This window comes from Enoplosus armatus, chromosome 14 (genome assembly GCF_043641665.1).
Source record: "Enoplosus armatus isolate fEnoArm2 chromosome 14, fEnoArm2.hap1, whole genome shotgun sequence".
In the NCBI taxonomy this organism is placed as follows: Eukaryota; Metazoa; Chordata; class Actinopteri; order Centrarchiformes; family Enoplosidae; genus Enoplosus; species Enoplosus armatus.
In genome coordinates this window covers 23,877,150-23,899,986 of record NC_092193.1, presented here as the reverse complement: position 1 = coordinate 23,899,986, position 22,837 = coordinate 23,877,150, and the positions used below count along the sequence as shown (strand labels likewise).

The following is a 22,837-nucleotide window of genomic DNA, read 5'->3' as shown; positions in this document are numbered from 1 at the left end:
AAAGTTCACGTTTATTCGTGGTCAAAACCAGGCTGGCAGATCAAAACAGGCAAATGTATCCAAAAAAGGGTTACGCAGGCAGAACAAAAGGCTGGAAAGCGAAGGCACAATAGACATCTTGCAGGGAATGAGTGGTCTGTTATATATACATACATACATACATATACACACACACACACACTACAGGGCTGAAGAGGGAAAGTGGGAACAGGTGGGCAGGTGGGCAGGGAAGGTCAGGTGATGGGAATGGTAGGACAGGTGTAACTGCAGGGCAGGAGGGGGTGGCTGTATCTGAGATGACAGGAAAGTTAGTTAGTATGTTGCAGGGAAAAACAGGACAAACGAGAATGAATGACAAGGAGTTGTGACACATTAACACAGTAACTGATCCATACAAACAAATGAACACACAAATACACACACATTACATGGAACAGATTCATATTTGTATAACTAAGCTACTACATTGATCATGTGGGGACTGAATATTCTTTAAAAAAAGTATACAGCACAGATTTAGCTTTGCATTCCTATAACATTGTTGGACTCAGGATCAAAATTCATGCAGCAGAACAGAGATATTGTCTTTTTTTACTTCATTGTTGACTTAAATACTGTAAATGTGTATATTTTTTATTTTCTATTTCTTATTTTTATATTTTGTACATACTTTTAGTTCTAAATTATGCTACTTTCTACTCTTGAATGGGAGCACTGTACAATTTCCCCCCGGAGATCAATAAAGTATTTCTGATTCTGATTCTATTCCACATAGGCTTCGTCCATGCCAAAATCTGGTGCTTGCGTTACACACAATGCACCTTGACTAGATTCAACTGTACAGATTGGGGTGTGTTATGCTAGTAGTGGCTAATATAGCCTGTAGCCTCTAGCCTGCAGCAGAGATGGGCAGCGGGCTACAGTGGTCTGGTAAGCTCACTTCTTTCAATTCAATTCAATTTTATTTATATAGCGCCAAATCACAACAAAGTCATCTCATGACACTTTACAAAATAGAGCAGGTCTAGACCGACTCTTTATAATGTTATTACAGAGACCCAACAGTTCCCACCATGAGCAAGCACTTTGGCGACAGTGGCAAGGAAAAACTTCCTTTTAAGAGGCAGAAACCTCGAGCAGAACCAGACTCTAGGTGGACGGTCATCTGCTTTGAACGGTTGGGTTTGAGAGAGAGAGAGAGAGAGAGAGAGAGAGAGAGGGAGAGAGAAAGAGGGGGAGAGACATAGGGAGGGAGAAAGAGAGAGGGGGAGAGATAGACGTAGAGACACAGATAGACAGACAGACAGGCAGAGATGTATGGCAGCACTAGCAGTAGAAATCGCAGCTATAGTTATAATAATACTGGAAATATGACTGATAATAGTAGTTACAGCTGTAATACTAGCTGAGATTAATACTAGCAGCTTTAATAGTAACAGAACTACGACTAAACATAATAACTGTAGTGATGAGAGTCAGGCAGGCCCATGGCGGCAGCACCCAGGCGTACCAGGACCACGATCCACAGCAACCTGCGAGACGACAAAGCACAAAGAAACTCCGGGGAAGAAATAAAGTTAGTAACATGCATTGGACTGTGATGAATGTGCGAAGATGAACAGGGAGAGGAGGAAAGCTCAGTGCATCATGGGAAGTCTCCCCAGCAGTGTAGGCCTATAGCAGCATAACTAGGGGGCTGGTCCAGGCAGGCCTGAGGCAGCCCTGACTATAAGCGTTATCAAAAAGCAAAGTTTTAAGCCTACTCTTTAAAGTAGAGAGTGTGTCTGCCTCCCGGACCCAAACTGGGAGCCGATTCCACAGGAGAGGAGCTTGATAGCTGAAGGCTCTGGCTCCTGTTCTGTTTTTGGAGACTCTAGGAACCACAAGCAACCCTGCACTCTGGGAGCGGAGTGCTCTAGTGGGGTAATAGGGTACTATGAGCTCTTTAAGATATGATGGTGCCTGACCAGTAAGAGCTTTGTAAGTCCGGAGAAGGATTTAAAACTCTATTCTAGATTTTACAGGGAGCCAGTGCAGCGAAGCTAATACAGGAGAAATATGATCTCTTTTCCTGGTTTCTGTCAGTACACATGCTGCAGCATTCTGGATCAGCTGGAGAGTCCTCAGGGACTTATTGGGACAGCCTGATAATAAGGAATTGCAATAATCCAGCCGAGACGTAACAAATGCATGGACTAATTTTTCTGCATCTGTTTGAGACAGGATCTTCCTGATTTTTGCAATGTTACGGAGGTGAAAGAAGGCAGTCCTTGAAGTTTGTTTTACGTGGGAGTTAAAGGACATGTCCTGATCAAAGACAACTCCGAGATTCCTCACGGTGGCGCTGGAGGCCAGGGCAATGCCATCTAGGGTAACAATATCCTTAGATACTGTGTTTCTGAGGTGTTCAGGGCCGAGAACAATAACTTCTGTCTTGTCTGAGTTCAACATCAGATAATTACAGGTCATCCAGGTCTTTATGTACTTAAGGCATGCTTGGAGCTTGGCTAACTGATGAGGTTCTTCTGGCTTGATCGATAAATATAGCTGGGTATCATCCGCATAGCAATGAAATTGTATGGAGTGTTTTCTAATAATATCCCCTAAAGGAAGCATATAGTATTACCATATAGTATTGGTCCAAGCACAGAACCTTGTGGAACTCCATGACTGACTTTGGCGTACATGGAGGATTCATCATTAACATGTACAAACTGAGATCGATCTGATAAATACGACTTAAACCAGCTTAGTGCGGTTCCTTTGATGCCAATTAAATGTTCTAGTCTCTGTAATAGGATATGATGGTCAATGGTGTCGAATGAAGCACTAAGATCTAACAAAACAAGTATAGAGACAAGTCCCTTGTCTGATGCAGTTAGAAGGTCATTCGTAACTTTCACCAGTGCTGTCTCTGTGCTATGATGAGCTCTGAAACCTGACTGAAAGTCCTCAAGCAACTTATTGTCATGTAGAAAGTCACACAGCTGGTTGGCGACTGCTTTCTCAAGAATCTTGGAGAGAAAGGGAAGGTTAGATATAGGTCTATAGTTGGCTAAAACCTCTGGATCAAGAGTGGGCTTTTTAAGAAGAGGTTTAATTACAGCTACTTTAAAGGACTGTGGTACGTAGCCTGTTAATAAAGACAGATTTATCATTTCTAGTAAAGAAGTGCTGACTAAAGGTAAAACCTCTTTGAGCAGCCAGGTTGGGATGGGGTCTAAGAGACAAGTTGATGGTTTAGATGAAGAGATGGTTTTAGTAATTTGGTGAAGGTCAATGGGAGAAAAGCAATCTAAATATACATCAGGTTTTACAGCTATTTCTGAGATTCCTGTGTTTGAAGGTAAGGTACTACCTGAAGACAGGAGGTGATCAATTCTGTCTCTAATAGTTAGGATTTTATCATTAAAGAAGCTCATGAAGTCATTACTTCTGAGGGTTATAGGAATACATGGCTCAATAGAGCTGTGACTCTCTGTCAGCCTGGCTACAGTGCTGAAGAGAAACCTGGGGTTGTTCTTGTTCTCTTCTATTAATGTTGAGTAATAGGCTGCTCTGGCTTTACAGAGGGCCTTCCTATAAGTTCTAAGACTATCCTGCCAAATTAAACGTGATTCCTCCAGTTTGGTGGAGCGCCATTTCCTTTCAAGTTTCTGCACTGTTTGCTTTAATTTGCGGGTTTGGGTGTTATACCATGGAGCCGACTTTCTTTGTTTTATTATCTTCTTTTTAAGAGGGGCAATAGAGTCAAGTGTCAATCGCATTGAGCCTGCAGCACTGTCAACAAGATTGTCCATTTGAGAGGGACGAAGGTTAGCATAGGAGTCCTCAGTTGTATTGAGACGTGGCATTGAATTTAATGCCGATGGAATCACTTCCTTAAATTTAGCTACAGCACTATCAGATAGATATCTGGTGTAAGCTTTTTTGCCTAATGGCGTGCAGTCCATTACTCCTCAGATTGTTTTTATTTTCAAACAGCCAACACTGACTCAAGTGACATCACTTGAAGACATCCCTCTAGAGACACTAAAGGCGTCATACAACTTTTTTGACGTATGCAGGAGTACACCCCAACCCTTAAAATGCATATTTTCCATTGAAATATTATTACTGAAAAGAAAAGGACGTACAAGTACCTCTTCCACAACTGGTCTAAACAAGCGAGTCAACCTGAATACCATAGCAATACTGTGAAACATGAACAAATGCTCACTGCTGACATCAGAGATGATATTTTCTATATTAATTTATTCACTAGCTTCTATATTGAAATGGGTTTTCTAATAGAAGCTTAACTGTTTAATCACCTCCTTCTGGTGTTTGTATTTAAGTGCATACGACACCACTGACAAGCACACCCACACTGTTCTACTTCAAGGCCAAAATAATTGAAATAAATAAAGAATTCAGTATTCAACTACTAGAATTTTATTGTTGGCATTGTGAAGAATTGTCGAAATAATTAGATAATAAATGACATATGACAAGTAACTTGCCCTTACCCTACATTTCAAGAAAGTCCTTATATTTTAGGATCCTTTTCTATAAACCACATAATTTTATTTTTCTCCTTGAGTTCATTTTATTTGTGTGAAATCCTTAATATCTCTAGTAGCAATTAACCTATGAAATAAACAATAATATATGAATAGATTAGATTAATACATTAAATCATACAAAAATGTCTCAAATGGAAACAAAATTAAACCAGGAGGGAATTCTGCTGTAATTACAAGGAGAAATTAGTGACACATTGACAAGTGCATGGAAAGTGATTACAAACAAAGTCAATGCCAGCTTTCCTCTTATATGCACCCCTGGAAAATAAAAAATAAAATAAAATAAACAAAAATCTGAACCAGCCTATTCTGAATTACAAGTTACTTACATGTGTTACAAGGTGTGTGCTCACCTCTGTTTCTTTACAGCACTAGACTCTAAAGAAACCCCTGGAGTTCTCTTAAATTTATGTATTTTTAAGGTGTCAGAAATACGAAATCTGTTATTCTTAAATTTGTGAGAAGGAGTGATTTTTTATCTTCTACTTAAGTCCAAAATCATACATTACTGCCCTACTTTTCTTGTGCTACCCTATAATTTCTTCTCTTTCATCCTTGTCTATTCTTTTTTTCTGTTCTCTCATTTTGTTCCCTCACTCCTTTCCTCTCTCATCTATCCCACTCAGATCCAGGAAACTCCCCATCCAGAGTCTCCTCTTCTTCTACTGCTGTTGATAGCAGCACTGACCGTCTTCTGCAGGACAAACAACACACCAAGAGCAGCCTGCTCTGCAACCCGGACTTCTCCTCCTACGGTTCAGATCCACGCTCTCCCAGCACCTTACCACGAAGCTACGCCACCTCCACTGGCGCCAGCAGCAGGGACAGCCAGCTAGACAGCCTGATGATGCAGCACTCTGATGTGGAGAGGAAGAAGGAGGTGTTCCTGGACCACCTGAGGCAGAAGTATCCTCACCATGCTGCCATTATTATGGGACACCAGGACCGCATGAGGGAAAAGGTGAGATTTAAAGCTGTGCTGGTATACATTAGCTACCAGTGTTAAACAAAAAGAATGTGGAGCAGGTTGTTGCTGACCTCTGTTGACTTTTTCTCCACAAATAAAGATTTACTATCAGATCCAAATCTTTAAAACTGCAATGGTAATTATACCTAACGATACTGCTGACCTGAAAAACAAAGCACTTACTTACGTGTGTAAATAAAGGTTTTTTATTTTTTCCTCCGACTCAAGGAGAAAAGTGAATACTGTGTCCCAAGATGCCAGCCCATTCGTTCCAATTAAAGTTTATGAGCACAGATTGTGATAATACGAAGAATAATTTTGTGTTTATGACCCCCATTTGTTTCTTGGACCATCATGTTAGTAATTGCTGAACTCCCTTTTTTTATTTCACAAATTTTGCAGTTTTGTACCAAAAAGTTGCTTATTTTGCTCCCTTTTCAGTATGGACCAAATTAGTAATATAATGTTTTTTGAGAAAACAAAATAAACATTACTCACTCATTGGATGCAAGCAAATATAAAAAGCTCACAATCGTTGATGACTGCCCAGGGTTCTAATTAGAGCATGTTTCACTTTTGGCTGGAGGACAGTAGAACAGTCCTGAATTACGTACTCAGGATTCTTTTACAGCAAGGCGTGAAATAATGTCCTTGGTAGACTTTTAAGCTTTGTGTATGAGACACTGCGGCACATGATCTGTTGCAGTATTCTCAAAAACGCAATAAGTCAAGTGTTACCAGAAGAACGCCACACACCAAACATGGCTGCACACAAATATACTATCAAACAGAGAAATTAGAAATAAAGGCATGTATCTAATATAAGCCTGCTTCAAATGAAGGCCTGGTGCCCTCTGCAGTTGAGGACGATAGACGACTTGCGGAGCCTACCCAATGACACCCCTTTTGGTAGGTGCTACCTCGTGCTGGGGACGCTGTAAACATAAACAAAGCTTTACAATGAGGTGCAGACAGTCCTCAAGTATGTCCTCAGAAGCACATTCACCTTACACGGTTCAGCCATATTCTAGGTTTCAAGCTAGTCTTGTTTATCATTATATATATTCTCTGGTGGAAAAAGACAGGACGTGTTTACCCAAGTGTCCCACATGCAGGAGGCAGGAAGCCGGCCAGCTTGTTGCACACCATTCGCTGTGACACCTTCTGGTCAGGACAAGAATGAAACACTTCCTGGACTGAAAAAATTAGTTTTCAGTGAACACTGTCCAGGGTTTGGTTACCACATTTGTGGTAAACCATTTAGTAGCATGTATTGTTTAGGAAACAGGGCTGTAATGCAATACTCGCATGGCCATATGTATGTACAGTACAATGAGTGAGTTATTGGTTGCTGTCATCATTCCCCCTGTTCATACTGTGGAAGATCCCCATTTTATCTTTCTAACTCATACTGCTGAAGCCTCATATTGGCTCCAGCTTTAGAATTCCTTTTCACACAGAACAAAGACTGTGGATTCAGTCCTCCTCTTACAGTAAAGTTGGACTAAGAAGGGATTTCTTCACAGCAGTACGAGCAGAAATGACCGTAGTGACCAATAAGTTCTGCACATTGTATTTGTTGTATTTAGACTTGAAAATATCTGAACCTGCCCTTTAAGCCTCTAAAGCAGACCCAGTAGCAGACCTGCTTTTCACCATCATTTCACCAGTGGTGGAGGAGAAAGTATTCAGAACCTTTACTTCAGTAAAAGAACAAATACCGCACTGTAAAATACAGTCCTGCATTGAAAATGTTACTCAAGTAAAAGTATGTAAGTATAATCAGGAAAAGTACTTATAAATGTGTACGCATTAAAAGCAGTGAAATGTCACCTGTGATTGTGGCTATTATATAATAGTATTACTCATTCATTAATGTAAAAGCAGGATTTTACTGTTGTAGTGGGTTGAGGTATAGTTTATTTTTAACTATTTTGTATCGGACTGCAACTAATGATTATTTTCATTATGGATTCATCTGCTGTGAGAATAGTGAGAAATGCCATCTCAATGACCCAGAACCCGAAGTGACACCTTCACAATGCTTGTTTTGTCCAACCAACAGTCCAAACCTTAACATTATTAACAATGCATTACAATTATTAATGTTATTCAAAGGAAAAGCAGCAAATCTTCACATTTGAGAAGCTGGAACCATTAATTGTTTTCTGAATGAAATAGTTGCCAATTATTTTTCTGTCAGTCGGGTAATTGATTAATTAAGTAATTGTTTCAGCTATACTTGTAAAAACTGTTGGGAGGTTTGATTTATAACATAACATCAGAAGTAACAAGTAACTAAAGCTGTCAGACAAATGTAGTACAGTATAGAATACAATATTCCCCTCTGAGATGTGGTGGAGTAGAAGTAGAAAGTGGCATGAAAAGAAAAGAGTCAAGTTACGTACAAGTACCTCAAATTTCCACTTAATTACTGTACTTGAGTAAATGTTCTTAGATTCTTACATGCCAGCACTGCATTTCACATTACTTGACCTCTCAGGTGAGGTCAGGAGAATGGGAGGGCAATTAAACAGGGGTGTGCTGTCCCTCTCATCCTGATAACTAGTGAGCACAGATAAGCAATCAGACCTCAGATCTGCCTCTGTGGGTCATCTAGCTTCACCTCCCCCACTAGTTGAGACCCTAAATGTTCACTGCACATAACTATGTGGACATAATCGTTTTGCAATAATGTTGAGATATGGCCAGAAAAAAAAGAGGGACAGGTATGAGCTTCATTGTTTCCTATTCCCTGCTTTGACTTTTTAATTACATATAGTAAGTGGGAATGATGCTTAACGAATAATGAATGGCAAGTGTTACCTCTTATTACCATTTCTTTGAAAATGGAATTTGAATAGAATTAGCTGTAACACTGGATGGAAGAGATCCTTCCTGCATCTTCATTTGTTTTGTAGCTTTTTGGAAATGTAGTGCTGAGTTGAGTGTGTGTCTTTGCATGCATAGAGAATACCTTTCACAGTATTAAGTCAAATAAGCTGTGACTTGATTTGTAGGCTACTATTTTGTTGTATTGTTTTAATGATGTGTCTTGTGTGCGTTTGGTGGTGGTGGTGGTGGGGGTATTATAACACACGCTATAATAAGCGGCTTGTGTCGTGCCATAAAGTTGACAAGTGGGACTGTCGTGCTCGTCAGACTGGTAAAGCCAGCATTATTTGCTGAGGTGGAGTTGTGTTGTAATAGTGCAGCAGCAACAGACAGAGAGAGGTATGAACGAGAGGTGGGGTGTTTTTTTCAATGCACCTGATTCTGACAGAGAAACATCCTACAGATAGATACAAACAGAATCCGATAAAGACGACGACGACGACGACGACATGCCCTTGAGACTGACGCGAAGCCTGGATTATCATTCATCAGTTTAGTTAGCTGGCGTGAGCTGCAAGTTAGCACTTTGAAGCGACAATACGCACTGCAAGCCTCTCCCTTCAGGTAAGCTAGCTGGACCTATTTGAATACAACTTTAAACAACATCCGAAATGACTTTTTGGACTGCTTGAGAGAAAACATAGTTTAGAAAGTAGCCACACTAACCGGCAGAGTTTTAAAGTTGTCCAGCTGAACTCCAGCTGAAGCCTTATTCTGCGTGAGCGAGCTGCTTTATCAACACATCATTTTGCTGGCTGTTCGGTGTCTGCTCTGCGGAGAGGGCTGTGGTGTCAAACTCCATTCAATATCTGTCAGTTTTCTGTTTCGTTGATACACGACAGTTATCCATCGCAGCCAAAATAAAGCAAGACATGATAAACGAGGCGCTACGATGCTCTCCTCCGTTCGGCGTTAGTGTAATACACCAAACATCAGTTAAGTTATTTTAATGACATGTCTACTTGTAGAGTTAGTTACCAACATTGTGGTGTGTAGTAGCACACTGTCAGCCAATTGTAAAATATAATATTTAACTGAAATAACTCAAGAAACTGCTTCTTAATTATATGTAGCCTATGGTGTAGTGTTTCCTAGAGCTACATCTAGAAAATATGTAAATGTCCCCAGAACGCCTCATATCTCAATAGGGTCTCCATCACACCTGCAACTCCAGTGAGTTTTGTGCACCTGTGCACAAGTGCATGAATGGCAGGTAGATAATCAATTGCATCTGAGATATCTCCAAATGCAATTACAATCTGCAATAGTAGTCAACAACGACTCCATAGATCTCCAGATATAGCCTTATATCTGTGATCAAAGGACATTTTGATTCTGAGTTACTAGGTGTTAATAGTGGTGATAATAATTATCACATCATTATCTGAATATTGACATAGTATGTTACTGAAATATTCATGATCAAATGAAAACCTCTTGATTTATGTTCATCACATATAGGGTTGCATTTTCAAATGATGTACATCAAGTCAAAAGTTCTCATATATTTCATATAACACTGAAGATGTAATTAAAGATATCCTGAACTAATGTTTTCGTCAGACATATATGAAATCCAGGTATCTGTTATATACATAAATGTTTGACAGTACAAATTGAATTCATGGACTGTAAGGGAATAATAATGTACATTTGTAAGTGCATTGGCCTAAAGTGTTTTATTCCACCCTGTACCCTCCTCATTTCTCCTTCCTCACGCTTCCTCTCCTGATCCCCTGTCTTCCATCTCTTCAACCACCTGTTGTTCATTTTGACTGTCTGTTGCTTATTTCCTAGTATATCTTAGTGTTAAGATGGAGACTGAAACCAGTGCCAGGTCCATTTCAAAGGCACTTCACCAAAGCTAACAGAGTATAATGGTCCCTACTTGGCCCGGTGGCGCAAACTGATTCTGGAGTCAGGTTCACTACAAAGTGTTCAAGGGCATGGTTGAAAAGAACATTTTTGGTTTGATTCCTTTTGGTCAACTTAACTGTAAAGTGATAAGTTGTGTACACAGTCTCCACATTACTAATCATACACAATGCTGAGTAACAGTAGACTATGCAAACAACTTAGCGTGCACAGTCTTAAATGACAGCTCAGCCATTAGTCAGGTATCTGTCTTGTCAATCTAGCGCTGTTGGATTCGTGTGGTTCGTTGGAGCTACATCGATAAGTTGATGGACTGAAAATTATTTGTTAACTATTTTGCTTATCAAATAGTCGCTTTACACTTTCCAGCATCTCAAATGTGAGGATTTTTTACGATTTTTACATTTTTTTCTAATGTAAGTTAGGTGAGAAGAGGTTAGGTTTGACAAGACAAACAATAAGGTGAGAAAAAGTCAAATATATGAAGTGTAATTTGCCTGTATGTGTTAGGGTTTGTTGAGGTTAGACACTGCCTTTGGGCTTCGGTTCAGGGTCACAGGTGTGTGCAGGAAGTAGGCTTTCTTTTGGCCATGGATGGAGGGGGAAGGGATGTTATTTGGCAAAACTGGAAAGCAAAGTGTTCATTTACTCAAAACCAGGCCCTGGTCAAAGAATAAGTGTGCTGGATTCTGAATCTGACCTGATGTTTGATGTCAGCTTTTAGTACTTTTTTTATGTAAGTTTTTAACATGGTGCTACAGACAATATCTGGATGAGTACCATTGTCGTGTGACAACTCCTCTGTATTGTGTATACAGTGGTTGTTTACTTTGGCTATTGTTCCCTTCGGGCTCCTGTACTGTGTGCGCACTGTGCTGAAGGTGCGCAGTATTCACATGGCACTTGTCTTATATATATATATCTATATATATATATATATAGATATATATACACGATATATCGTATATTGAAAATGGGCTCAGATCAGTGGTAGATTATACTGTCTCTGCTACTGTTCAGAGATCAGTGCAGGTACCACAACCCTCTAGAGTCATCACCTGTCTTGCAGATTCTGTACCTAGATGTTTTAGCTTTGTTGATAATTATGTTGCTTGTTGACAAAAGTCATCTCATGGCACTTTACTAATAGAGCAGGTCTAGACCGTACTCTTTCTAATGTTCTTTACAGAGACCCAACAGTTCCCACCATGAGCAAGCACAGCGGCAAGGAAAAAACTTTTAAGAGGCAGAAACCTTGAACAGAACCAGACTCTAGGTGGGCGGCCGTCTACCTTGAGTTGAGAGAGAAAGAGAGAGGGGGAGAGAGAGGGAAAGAGAGAGAGAGAGAGTGTGCGACAGAGAGAGGGACAGCAACAGTAATGACATACTATAAGAAATATGACTAATATAAGAAATAACAATTTTAATTTAAACTGAAATGTGACTAATGCTAGCAATAACAACTTTAACAATAACAGAAATATGACTAATAATGATAATCATAGCTGTAGGAGGGGCTAAAGTTAGCATAAGAGTCCTCAGTATTATTGAGACATGGCAGTGAATTAAATGCCGATGGAGTCACTTCCTTGAATGTGGCTACAGCAATATCAGATAGACGTCTAGTGTGGGCATTTTTGCCTAATGGCGTGTAGTTCAGTAATAGGAATTCAAAAGTTATTAAATAATGGGCTGATAAAAAAAGACAATTAGATGTTCAACTTCACTGTCATATGCCAGAACAAGATTAAAACAGTGACTGGGTTTGTGTACACGCTGACAGAAGCCAATCAAATCTAATAATGACATAAACGCAGTACTAAGGCTGTCATTATCAACGTCCACATGAACATTAAAATCACCTGCAATAATTACTTTGTCTGTTTGAAGGACTAAACATGACCTGGAGCACGGTGCGCTGCAACAAATAAAATTGGCTTTAGTGTTTTCCATTTTGGGTGTGAAAGACTAAGAACAAGGCTTTCAAATGAGTTAAAATTTAGTTTAGGTTTAGGGTTGATTAATAGGCTTGAGTCGAAGATGGCTGCTTCACCTCCTCAACCGGAGGAATGTGAGTATTATAATAATAATATGACTAGTACAGCTTTAGATGACAGAGATCTAATGTTTAACACAATTCATTTTCCTATTTTGTTGTACTAAAGCAGTGGTGGTGATAATTTTTATTAGGTTTTTATGTTTGACTCCTTTTCTGTTTACTTTTGATTTAAGTGGTATGGGGTTTTGGGTGGATAACTGCTCTAATGGAAGCACAGCGTAGAGTGTACAGGTGATTGAACTGAAAAGATATTGCTTTAAATAACCTAAAAATGCGAAACTTTGAAATAGATCAATTTAAATTGACAGCATGGTCAAATAGCATTATTTTATCAAGGAATATGGATCAGCAAAAGATCCCTTGTTAAAAATATTTACAGATTTTACTTTCCTGAGGCAAGCCAGGCACATATGGTATGGTATGTCCAAAGATGATGGACTATCACAGAAGTGATTGTGGTTAGCTGGTCTTACAGGAGCTAAAAAATTCTAGCATTTAGATGAAAAGCACCAAGCAGCACTGGCCACTTGGAAGTATTATCACTTGAAGGCTCCAGAGCAAAAGTGCATGATACTAAAATTTCCAACACAGAATTCTGGGAGGCTTCTTGATGAGGATTAGATCACATGTGTAACCACGTGTAACGAACATTTACATTGCTAAACCACCAGATCATAGTCATTTTTGAAATCTGACTCTGTAAAAGATGTAGGCCTACACTTCTTCACTTAAGAAGAGCAATCTTTGCTGTGTTGGAATCGAAAATAAGTTATTATCCAGGATGCTCACCTCATACTTACACTGCTCAACTGCAGTCACAAAGCAAATTCTAATATAGCTGGTCCGTGACTCATGTTTTGTGGCTCCAGCTCAGGTCCCTGTGACAGCACTAAAAACCATCATCAGTCTTTTTTGTTAGATTGCAGCGTGGGAGCAAAGTAATCTGGCTTGTCAATTTACCCCAGGTCTGCAATTAGCAGTCCTCAAAATCTACGTTGTCTTTTTAAGCTGGGAACAAACCGTGTGTGCCAGAGACACTTAGCAGGGTTTCACAGGAATGCACAACAGTAAGTGTGTGTGTGTGTGTGTGTTTCATGCTTGCAGTTTGTCGCTTGTAATGTGAAAGAGCCCACTGATTCCTTGAGTAGTGGTAAGTGTGACCTCTAATTACATCCACCTCCACTATGATGGAAGTTCCTCTTAAACCACAGGTACATAATTGCTCTTAATGTCAGCATTAATTGTATGAAGTCATTTTACGGATGTGTGTGTTTTGGTATGGTTGGGTGAGGCATGGCATATTTGCACACTATAAAAAATGGAGCTACTGAAGTGCAGTTCTTAAGCACAAACACTGTATATGACATTTCGTATTCATAGTACACAGTTCTTGCTCAAGGCAGAAAGGTGGAATAGGAATAAGTGAGCATGTTGATGGATGGTGAAGTCATGACAGTCTGTACTTCCTTTACTAGGTTGATATATCTCAACAGCTGCTGGTCCGATTTCTGTGGAATTTAAAGATTCACTTCACCCAAATTACTTCCACCTAGTGGTGTCAAACCACGCAGGTAGTTTTGGTTTTATTTGTTCAGGTTGTGAGTTGTCTGTCTCTGATATTTCTGCCTCCACCCCAATACAAGAATCAGAATCAGAATAGAATCAGAAACTGTTTATTGCCAAGTAACATACATTACAAGGAATTTGCTGTGGTCTGAAGGTGCTATTGTTTTGATAACAAATAAGTAGAATATAAAAGCTAAAATAAGAATAAGAATAAAAATAAAAATAAGATAAGATAAATAACAACAGTGCAGTGACCAGAATAAAGTAAAGTGTCCAGGTAAAGTGTCCAGTAGGGGGTGGGTGCGTTAATGTAACGCAGGGGGGATGTACGTTAATATAACGTATAAGTAGTGTTTGTGTTCGGGGGGGGGGGTCAATGTAGGGAGAAGGGCTGCACAATTAATCAAATATTAATCTTGTTCATGATTTTGGCTTCCCACAATTAAATCAACATGATTGACCACAATATTGACGTCTAAAATGCGTGCTCTGCTCATAGACAAATCCGTGGAATATCAAATTAAGCGCTCCCTAAACTAACAGCCAAGCCACCTGGGGCAATCTAGATTTTTTTGGTTTCACTTTTGGGGTAGTCTCGCATAGCCACTTCGTTTGAGCACAGCACAAAAGTATGTCATGTGTCTGTCATGCCGCTGTGCGCACACCCTGCGCCTGTGCCAAAATGTCCTGGAGGTTGCGGCTGAAGTCCAGAGTAGAAGAGTAAAATACAACAGAGAGCAGATGGGCATAACGAAAGTGAGCAGAAGGCGAAGAGCTACTCCCTCGAAATGGATCATCGTCCGTTGTTTGGAAGTATTTCGGATTTAAGTGTAACAAGAACAAGTGCAAAACACCACAAACTGCAGTTTTTTGTCATGCATTTTTCAGTCGTTCGTCTTTCGCACACCTGATGGAACAGATACGCTTCTATTTTAATGAATCCAGCTGTCTACACTGTCTACATGACATGGCTGCATTGCCATGAAATGAGCCATGGATATTCACTTGTGTTCATTGATTTCAGTTATTATTCTGGAGACTTTTGTTTAATGTCACCTTGACACTAAAATCTGCACTTCAGATATTCTACATAAATTCGTTTCCATTTGCTAAGGGGATTTAATGACCTAGACATTCTGAGGTTGCATGGTATATTTATGGAATATTTTGTTTGGAATAAGAATAGTAACATTTTGTGTTACCAAATATTGGTAAATTACAAATGTACTTGTGTTAGCTTTACTAGCTGACCCTTCAGTGGACATTGAAGTTTGTTCAATGCAAGCTTTTCATCGAATTAGAGGAAGATTTCTAGTTTTGAATAGAATATGTGTATTGGCTGATTGGCCTTGGTTGTACTCACAAGCGCTGAGGTTGGCTGGTTAGACAGAGCATTCAGATGAACTCACCGTCAATTTTGGCTTCTTTTATTCAAAGTGTTTAGTAGAAAAAAAGTAGAAGATTCCAAAACTAGGCGCAGGGATATAATTCAATTCAATTCAATTCAATTCAATTTTATTTATATAGCGCCAAATCACAACAAAGTCATCTCATGACACTTTACAAAATAGAGCAGGTCTAGACCGACTCTTTATAATGTTATTACAGAGACCCAACAGTTCCCACCATGAGCAAGCACTTTGGCGACAGTGGCAAGGAAAAACTTCCTTTTAAGAGGCAGAAACCTTGAGCAGAACCAGACTCTAGGTGGGCGGTCATCTGCTTTGACTGGTTGGGTTTTAGGGAGAGAGAGAGAGAGAGAGAGAGAGAGAGAGAGACAGAGACAGAGAGATAGACATAGAGACACAGATAGACAGACAGACAGACAGACAGACAGATAGGTAGGCAAAGATGTATGGCAGCACTAACAGTAGAAATAGCTGTAATATTAGCTGAGATTAATAATAGGAGCTTTAATAGTGACAGAACTACGACTAAACATAATAACTGTAGTGATGAGAGTCAGGCAGGCCCATGGCGGCAGCAGCACCCAGGCGTACCAGGACCACGATCCACAGCGACCTACGAGTCGACAAAGCACAAAGAAACTCCGGGGAAGAAATAAAGTTAGTAACATGCATTGGACTGTGATGAATGTGCAAAGATGAAGAGGGAGAGGAGGAAAGCTCAGTGCATCATGGGAAGTCCCCCGGCAGTGTAGGCCTATAGCAGCATAACTAGGGGGCTGGTCCAGGCAGGCCTGAGCCAGCCCTTAACTATAAGCGTTATCAAAAAGCAAAGTTTTAAGCCTACTCTTAAAAGTAGAGAGTGTGTCTGCCTCCCGGACCCAAACTGGGAGCCGATTCCACAGGAGAGGAGCTTGATAGCTGAAGGCTCTGGCTCCTGTTCTGTTTTTGGAGACTCTAGGAACCACAAGCAGCCCTGCATTCTGGGAGTGGAGTGCTCAAGTGGGGTAATAAGGTACTATGAGCTCTTTAAGATATGATGGTGCCTGACCAGTAAGAGCTTTGTAGGTGAGGAGAAGGATTTTAAACTCTATTCTAGATTTTACAGGGAGCCAGTGCAGAGAAGCTAATACAGGAGAAATATGATCTCTTTTCCTGGTTCCTGTCAGTACACGTGCTGCAGCATTCTGGATCAGCTGGAGAGTCCTCAGGGACTTATTGGGACAGCCTGATAATAAGGAATTGCAATAATCCAGCCTAGACGTGACAAATGCATGGACTAATTTTTCTGCATCTGTTTGAGACCGGATCTTCCTGATTTTTGCAATATTACGGAGGTGAAAAAAGGCAGTCCGTGAAGTTTGTTTTACGTAGGAGTTAAAGGACATGTCCTGATCAAAGACAACTCCGAGATTCCTCACGGTGGCGCTGGAGGCCAGGGCAATGCCATCTAGGGTAACAATATCCTTAGATATTGTATTTCTGAGGTGTTCAGGGCCAAGAACAATAACTTCTGTCTTGTCTGAGTTCAACATCAGATAATTACAGGTCATCCAGGTCTTTATGTCCTTAAGGCATGCTTGGAGGTTGGCTAACTGATGAGGTTCTTCTGGCTTGATCGATAAATATAGCTGGGTATCATCTGCATAGCAATGAAAATGTATGGAGTGTTTTATAATAATATCCCCTAAAGGAAGCATATATAAGGTGAATAGTATTGGTCCAAGCACAGAACCTTGTGGAACTCCATGACTGACTTTGGCGTACATGGAGGATTCATCGTTAACATGTACAAACTGAGATCGATCTGATAAATACGACTTAAACCAGCTTAGTGCGGTTCCTTTGATGCCAATTAAATGTTCCAGTCTCTGTAATAGGATATGATGGTCAATGGTGTCGAATGCAGCACTAAGATCTAACAAAACAAGTATAGAGACAAGTCCTTTGTCTGATGCAGTGAGAAGGTCATTTGTAACTTTCACCAGTGCCGTCTCTGTGCTATGATGAGCTCTGAAACCTGACTGAAAGTCCTCAAGCAATCTATTGTCATGTAGAAAGTCACACAGCTGGTTGGCGACTGCTTTCTCAAGGATCTTGGAGAGAAAGGGGAGGTTAGATATAGGTCTATAGTTGGCTAAAACCTCTGGATCAAGTGTGGTCTTTTTAAGAAGAGGTTTAATTACAGCAACTTTAAAGGACTGTGGTACGTAGCCTGTTAATAAAGACAGATTGATCATGTCTAGTAAAGAAGTGCTGACTAAAGGTAAAACCTCTTTGAGCAGCCAAATAAGTAATTAATTTAACATTTAACAGATTGACTCAACAGTTAAACTGTATTACACAAAACATATAGAGGATATAGATATATATAGAGGATTTGTTTACAGCAGAGAAATGTTCATGTGCAAGACAGTTGAGCAAGAATCATAAAAGCGCTGCAGTGCATACTCCAAACATACAGCTTTTCCCATTCAGCTGTGGACTGTACCCAGCTGTACAGACTTCAGCCTGATATCTGCAGACAGCTGCTAGCTAGTGTTAGCTACCTGGCTACATGGGAGAGACAGCCTGAATAAAGTAGAATCTGCACTCTGCTCAGTCGACTCCAGTGGCTTCATCTCTCATAACCAGAGGTGGCATCTCTTCAACAAGCACAAACGGATCTCAGATCAGCATGTAGTCTTTTTTTTTTCCAGTTGATTCCTCTTGCAGATGTGAGCCTCCAACCACCTGGAGTCAAAAGACACCATGACGGTCCTACATCTGCCAGTGGCTGGTGCAGATGTAATCACAATTTAGACTGTTATGAACACAGCTAATGTAGCAGCTATCTTCTATGTTACTTGTTGGCACAAAATAATGATGTGTAAAACAAAAGGTAAAATGAATCAGATTCATTCAATATATATAGAGGGAAACCGACCACGGTGGTTGACAGACGGTTACTGTTGAGCCCTGTTGGTCACCACTGTCTTTTGTCAGTCTCTCAGGTACATCGTGTAATCATGTATATATATTCTTGAATAGTCTGAATATTTTGACTTTCTATGGAATGACCACATCAATTCCTCCTCTCTCTCTCCCTCCCCCTCTCTCTTTCTCTCTCAACCCAACCTGTCAAGGCGCTATATAAATAAAATTGAAGTGGAGACCAGTTTTTTTTAGCAAAGAATAAAAATTAGAATTCCTTTCTGTAATCATAAAAATAAGTAATTAATTTAACATTTAACAGATTGACTCAACAGTTAAACTGTATTACACAAAACATATTGCACTCAATATCCTTTACCTGTCAGTAAAATGTATAAATATACACTCTCCTTTCCTCCTCGCCTGTCCTCTGTTTTCTACGTCACCAGCCTCTACCAGCAGTATTTAGGTCTTAACAGAACCTCAGCTTGGTCTCACATACATCATTGAATTCTGCATGACCTACAATACCTGCACAAGCCCTGCCCTCACACCCACAATGTGTTTCTGTCTGTTTTTGACATACAGTCATTCTTAAACCACCACCACCACCACTGCAGCTCAGGACAAAACAAATGTTACCCCTCAGCTGATGGCGCTCTGGGTGACCACTAGGTTTGCATATATGGCCATAATCAGGCCAGATTCCAATACATGGTGTCTGTCAATAAACAGCGTCATTCATCATATCTTAGTATCTTTACTGATACAGATGATATCACTAATGGTCAGCAGCATAACTTGTGTAAGGTGTCTTGATAGCGAGAGCAGGCAGATGAGGGTTTATCCTGGTGTGTACTCTGGGTATGTGGGCTGTTTGCCACAGGGCATTATTCAGCCCAGTGTGGCTTACCTTGTCATTACAGTGTAGTGACTCAGTGCTTATGTGTGTGTTTATATGTCTGTGCATACGAGTGAGTCTCTGTATGTGTGCTTGTGTATGCATTTGTGCAAATGTCAGATTGCAAACATCAGTTTAGTGGCCATGTATCGATGAGACTGTCTGCTTACAGCAGGGGTATTCAACTAAAGTTCAACTAAAGAGGTCCAGTTAGAGAAAATTTCCTCAAGCAAAGGTCCGGAACATCATAATGTCTAACTTGCGTTGTGATTTAGTGTGATATAAATTGAAGTAGCCTAGTAGTTGTATCAACGTCTGCATGTAGTAGTAACAATCAGTAACAACTGTCAAATCAAATAAAGAAAGTACAATATCGAAAACATTTTTGACCATATTTATTGTCACTTAACATTGAACTATACAGATTTTTAATACTGTAGATATGTATAATGTCCTTCTCTAATTAACTAAAAGAAGGGCTGCATTTAAAAATAAAATGGAGAAAATAAATGAAATAGCTTTTGAAATATTGTGCATCTTAAAATAAAGTGCTTAATTTTAGAAAAACAAAATAAAGTGTAGCAGCAGCTTGAGTTTCCCTTTTTCCTCGTTAACTCTTGACTTCAGTCTCAACCAATTTCACAATAAATAATGTGTCTTCTCTCCATCCCGCTCACTCGTCTCTCTGTCTTCTCTCCCTATGTCGTTCACTTGTCTTATCATCTGTCACTCGCCTCTCACCGCTCTCGTCTGTCTGTATTCAGAGTCGCAATGTTTATCAGCTGGAATGCACAGATTTGATTGGCTGTCAAGTGGGCTGGCGTAACACGTATGCAATTGGTCTGTGAGTTTCTTGAGCCGCTAAACCAGTGCCGCAAAGAAAAAGAAAAGCTGCGCTGGTTAAAATGGAAGCGTCCCGTCAAAATTTAAAATCCCTTAATAATTTATTGATTATAGGTCCGGTCCGTATAGGACGGCGTCTGGGTCCGGACTCGGACTGCGGTCAGCCTGTTAGTGACCCATGGCTTACAGGATCACGTCACATGGCAGGGCGGCCAAGAGGAAGTCCACATCAGACCACTCACCTCCAATTGTCTCACTGCTTTATACACACACACTCCAATGCTCATATGTTTCCGTACTTGTGAGGACCATCTTTGACATAAAGCATTCCAAGCCTTACCTTAACCAATACAACTACATGCCTTACCCAATTCTTACCCCCAAAGAACAATTCACAAGTTGCATATCAGTTGTATTTTTGTAGTTTCATCTTTCATCTCATCAGTAATGATAATGCAGCGCTCACCAAGTCAGTTGCTAAGTTTTGGGAACATGTTGACATCACCAAAAAGAAGTCTGCTAGGTCAAGAAACATGATCAGACAGGTTTGACAGATCAACTAAAGCACTTTATTTGGAGGTCAAAATGTGAAATGTCTCTAATAACCCCTCATTATACAGGAAAACTGTTTGCTACAATTATAGTAAGCTGACGTTTTCTCTATGACTGCTCGTGTTTGGTTGCAGCTATGAAGTCACGCTGTAATGAGGTGATATGATGTAAGCAAACAGCAACCAAGCTTTGATATTATACAAATCAACTACTGTAAAAAATCCATCCATGACTAGTCAGCTGCCTACAAACCACAGTGCTGCAGGAGTAGTTTTAGAGGAAGATCCTTTTTGTTTAACCAGAAATGGAAGTCTCACTCTGAAATCTTGCAAGAGTTCAGTTGTTGCAGGAAGACGATGATGGAAACGTGAGTCAGTAAGTCATCTTTCTCTTTAACAATAAGGTCTATCTCTGTAGCTATCCTTTCCATTATGTTGTCAGACACTTCTGAGCCTGTCACTGGCAGAAACCTTTAGTAGACGAACTTTGATGGGCGCAGTTGCCTCTAAGGTTAACGTTGCAGCCATTGCAGCCCATTCGCGGCTGCCAGCTGAGGAGATCTACTGGACCAATTCCAAAACCTTTTGTACCTATTAGTCATTTAGACCCCAAAATATGTAAAAATAGGGCCCATGTTTAAAAATACCAGGATTACCCTTTAAGTATCCTCCTTTCTTCATCTTTCTATCTTTGCAACATTTGCTCCATAAAAAGCAGGGGAGAGGAACAAACACACACACACACACACACACACACACACACACACACACACCCCTCGATCTGTCTTGTAAACTGAGCTCAAAGCCAAAGCACACAACTGCTGCATGTTATCAGCTTATTTGTATAATCGAATGTGACAGCTGTCTTGAAGTTGATGTAAAACTGTGCTGGCACTTACTGATGCAGAGTGTATGGTATTCTACAGCTGGTAGCAACTGTGGACAGTACAGCGTGTGTATGTATAGGTGCCTAATGTTGACATGCAGGCCTCTTCATGTGTGTGTTTTGTCTGACAGCTATGTTGGAAGTCAGAGTAAATATTTACACCTCACGTGACGTAAAATGTGCACTGTGTGTGGTATGTGATGATGCAATTTTTTTTATACAGACTTGAATTCTACAAGTCTTCTAGACTTAACCATGCATGTGTAGCTGACCTCGGAGTGCTCATACTGAGACCAAAAATCACACTGGATGTCATCATATCAGAAAACGCATGTAAACTGAAGCCTTTGTGGAAACCAGTTGTTGATGTAAACTGGATTTCCATCTTTCTCAGCTTTAAGTATTTAGGACCAGTTTGTAAACCAATATAGGTTGACTCATATCCAGTTCAAGATGTAGTGAACAGCTGACGTGCCTGTTGTGGTACATCTGTGGAAAGCATGTTTTTTGTTGCAAACATCTACTCCCATGTTGAGCATGTTAATAGTTAACAGCTGTGATGTGAAATGGACAATTAGATCTTTTGTAAGAAGGTTTTATATCCCCCATTTAAACACACCAGGATACCTTCTGCAATGTCATAGACAACTGAAGCCTCTTTTGGGACTATTTTCTAACCATAGCACCAGTATGGCTTAACTAGCTCAGTCCTTATCATCCGAGCTGGCAGTGATAGTGAAACCTACTGTATTCAAGCTAGTTTTTCACCATCCACTGACCACCAGTTGAAAGTGAAACAAGAATGGCTGCCCAGCTAGAGACATACGGACAATGTTGGCAAGCACTATGGATGTTACAGACATGAGAGAGCTGTGACTATTACATAGAACTAAGGCCTGTGAGGCCTGAAAGCAGTGGAAGAAGCACCTGTGAAAATGTTTGTCATACATATTGCCCTTCTGAGACGGCATGCCACTATTCTCCCTTCAGGACTAGAATCCCATATAATCTCAGTGTAATTCAGTCTGCTCTTGTCTTTTTCATTCCATCCAGGCGAAGAGTCCCTGGCCCTCTGAAAGCCTCCCCTGTGTAGACCTACTGGGCTTGGCGGAGCAGCAGGACCCTCTGGCTTCAGAGGCCATGTCTGATGGAGAGGTGCTGCCCCCCACAGTGCCCTTTACAAGGGGCTGTAAAGCCAGAGCAAGTCTACCTGTGGGGCGGTCGAGTGGTCAGACAAGAGAGAAGTTTCTTGGTAGGTAGACACACACACACACATTAGGGCTGTACCCGACTCAGCTCCTCTGAGCTAATGCGTGCTAACTACGCTAACAATGTCAGAATTGTGCTGCAACATCTTTTGCCTACACTAGATATCAAACAAAAGCCAGCTTAATACTATATTGTATTAAA

General features: G+C 40.4%; 1 protein-coding gene across 1 annotated transcript in view; it reads left to right on the top strand.

Moving 5' to 3' along the window:
- Positions 1-22,837, top strand: part of kiaa1217 (KIAA1217 ortholog) — a 116,456-nt gene that overhangs the window by 25,278 nt on the left and 68,341 nt on the right. Inside the window, exons 2-3 of the mRNA XM_070918901.1 lie at positions 5,192-5,526; positions 22,481-22,679. Coding sequence (XP_070775002.1) covers positions 5,192-5,526; positions 22,481-22,679 — 534 coding nt within the window. The remainder of the gene's footprint in view (positions 1-5,191; positions 5,527-22,480; positions 22,680-22,837) is intronic.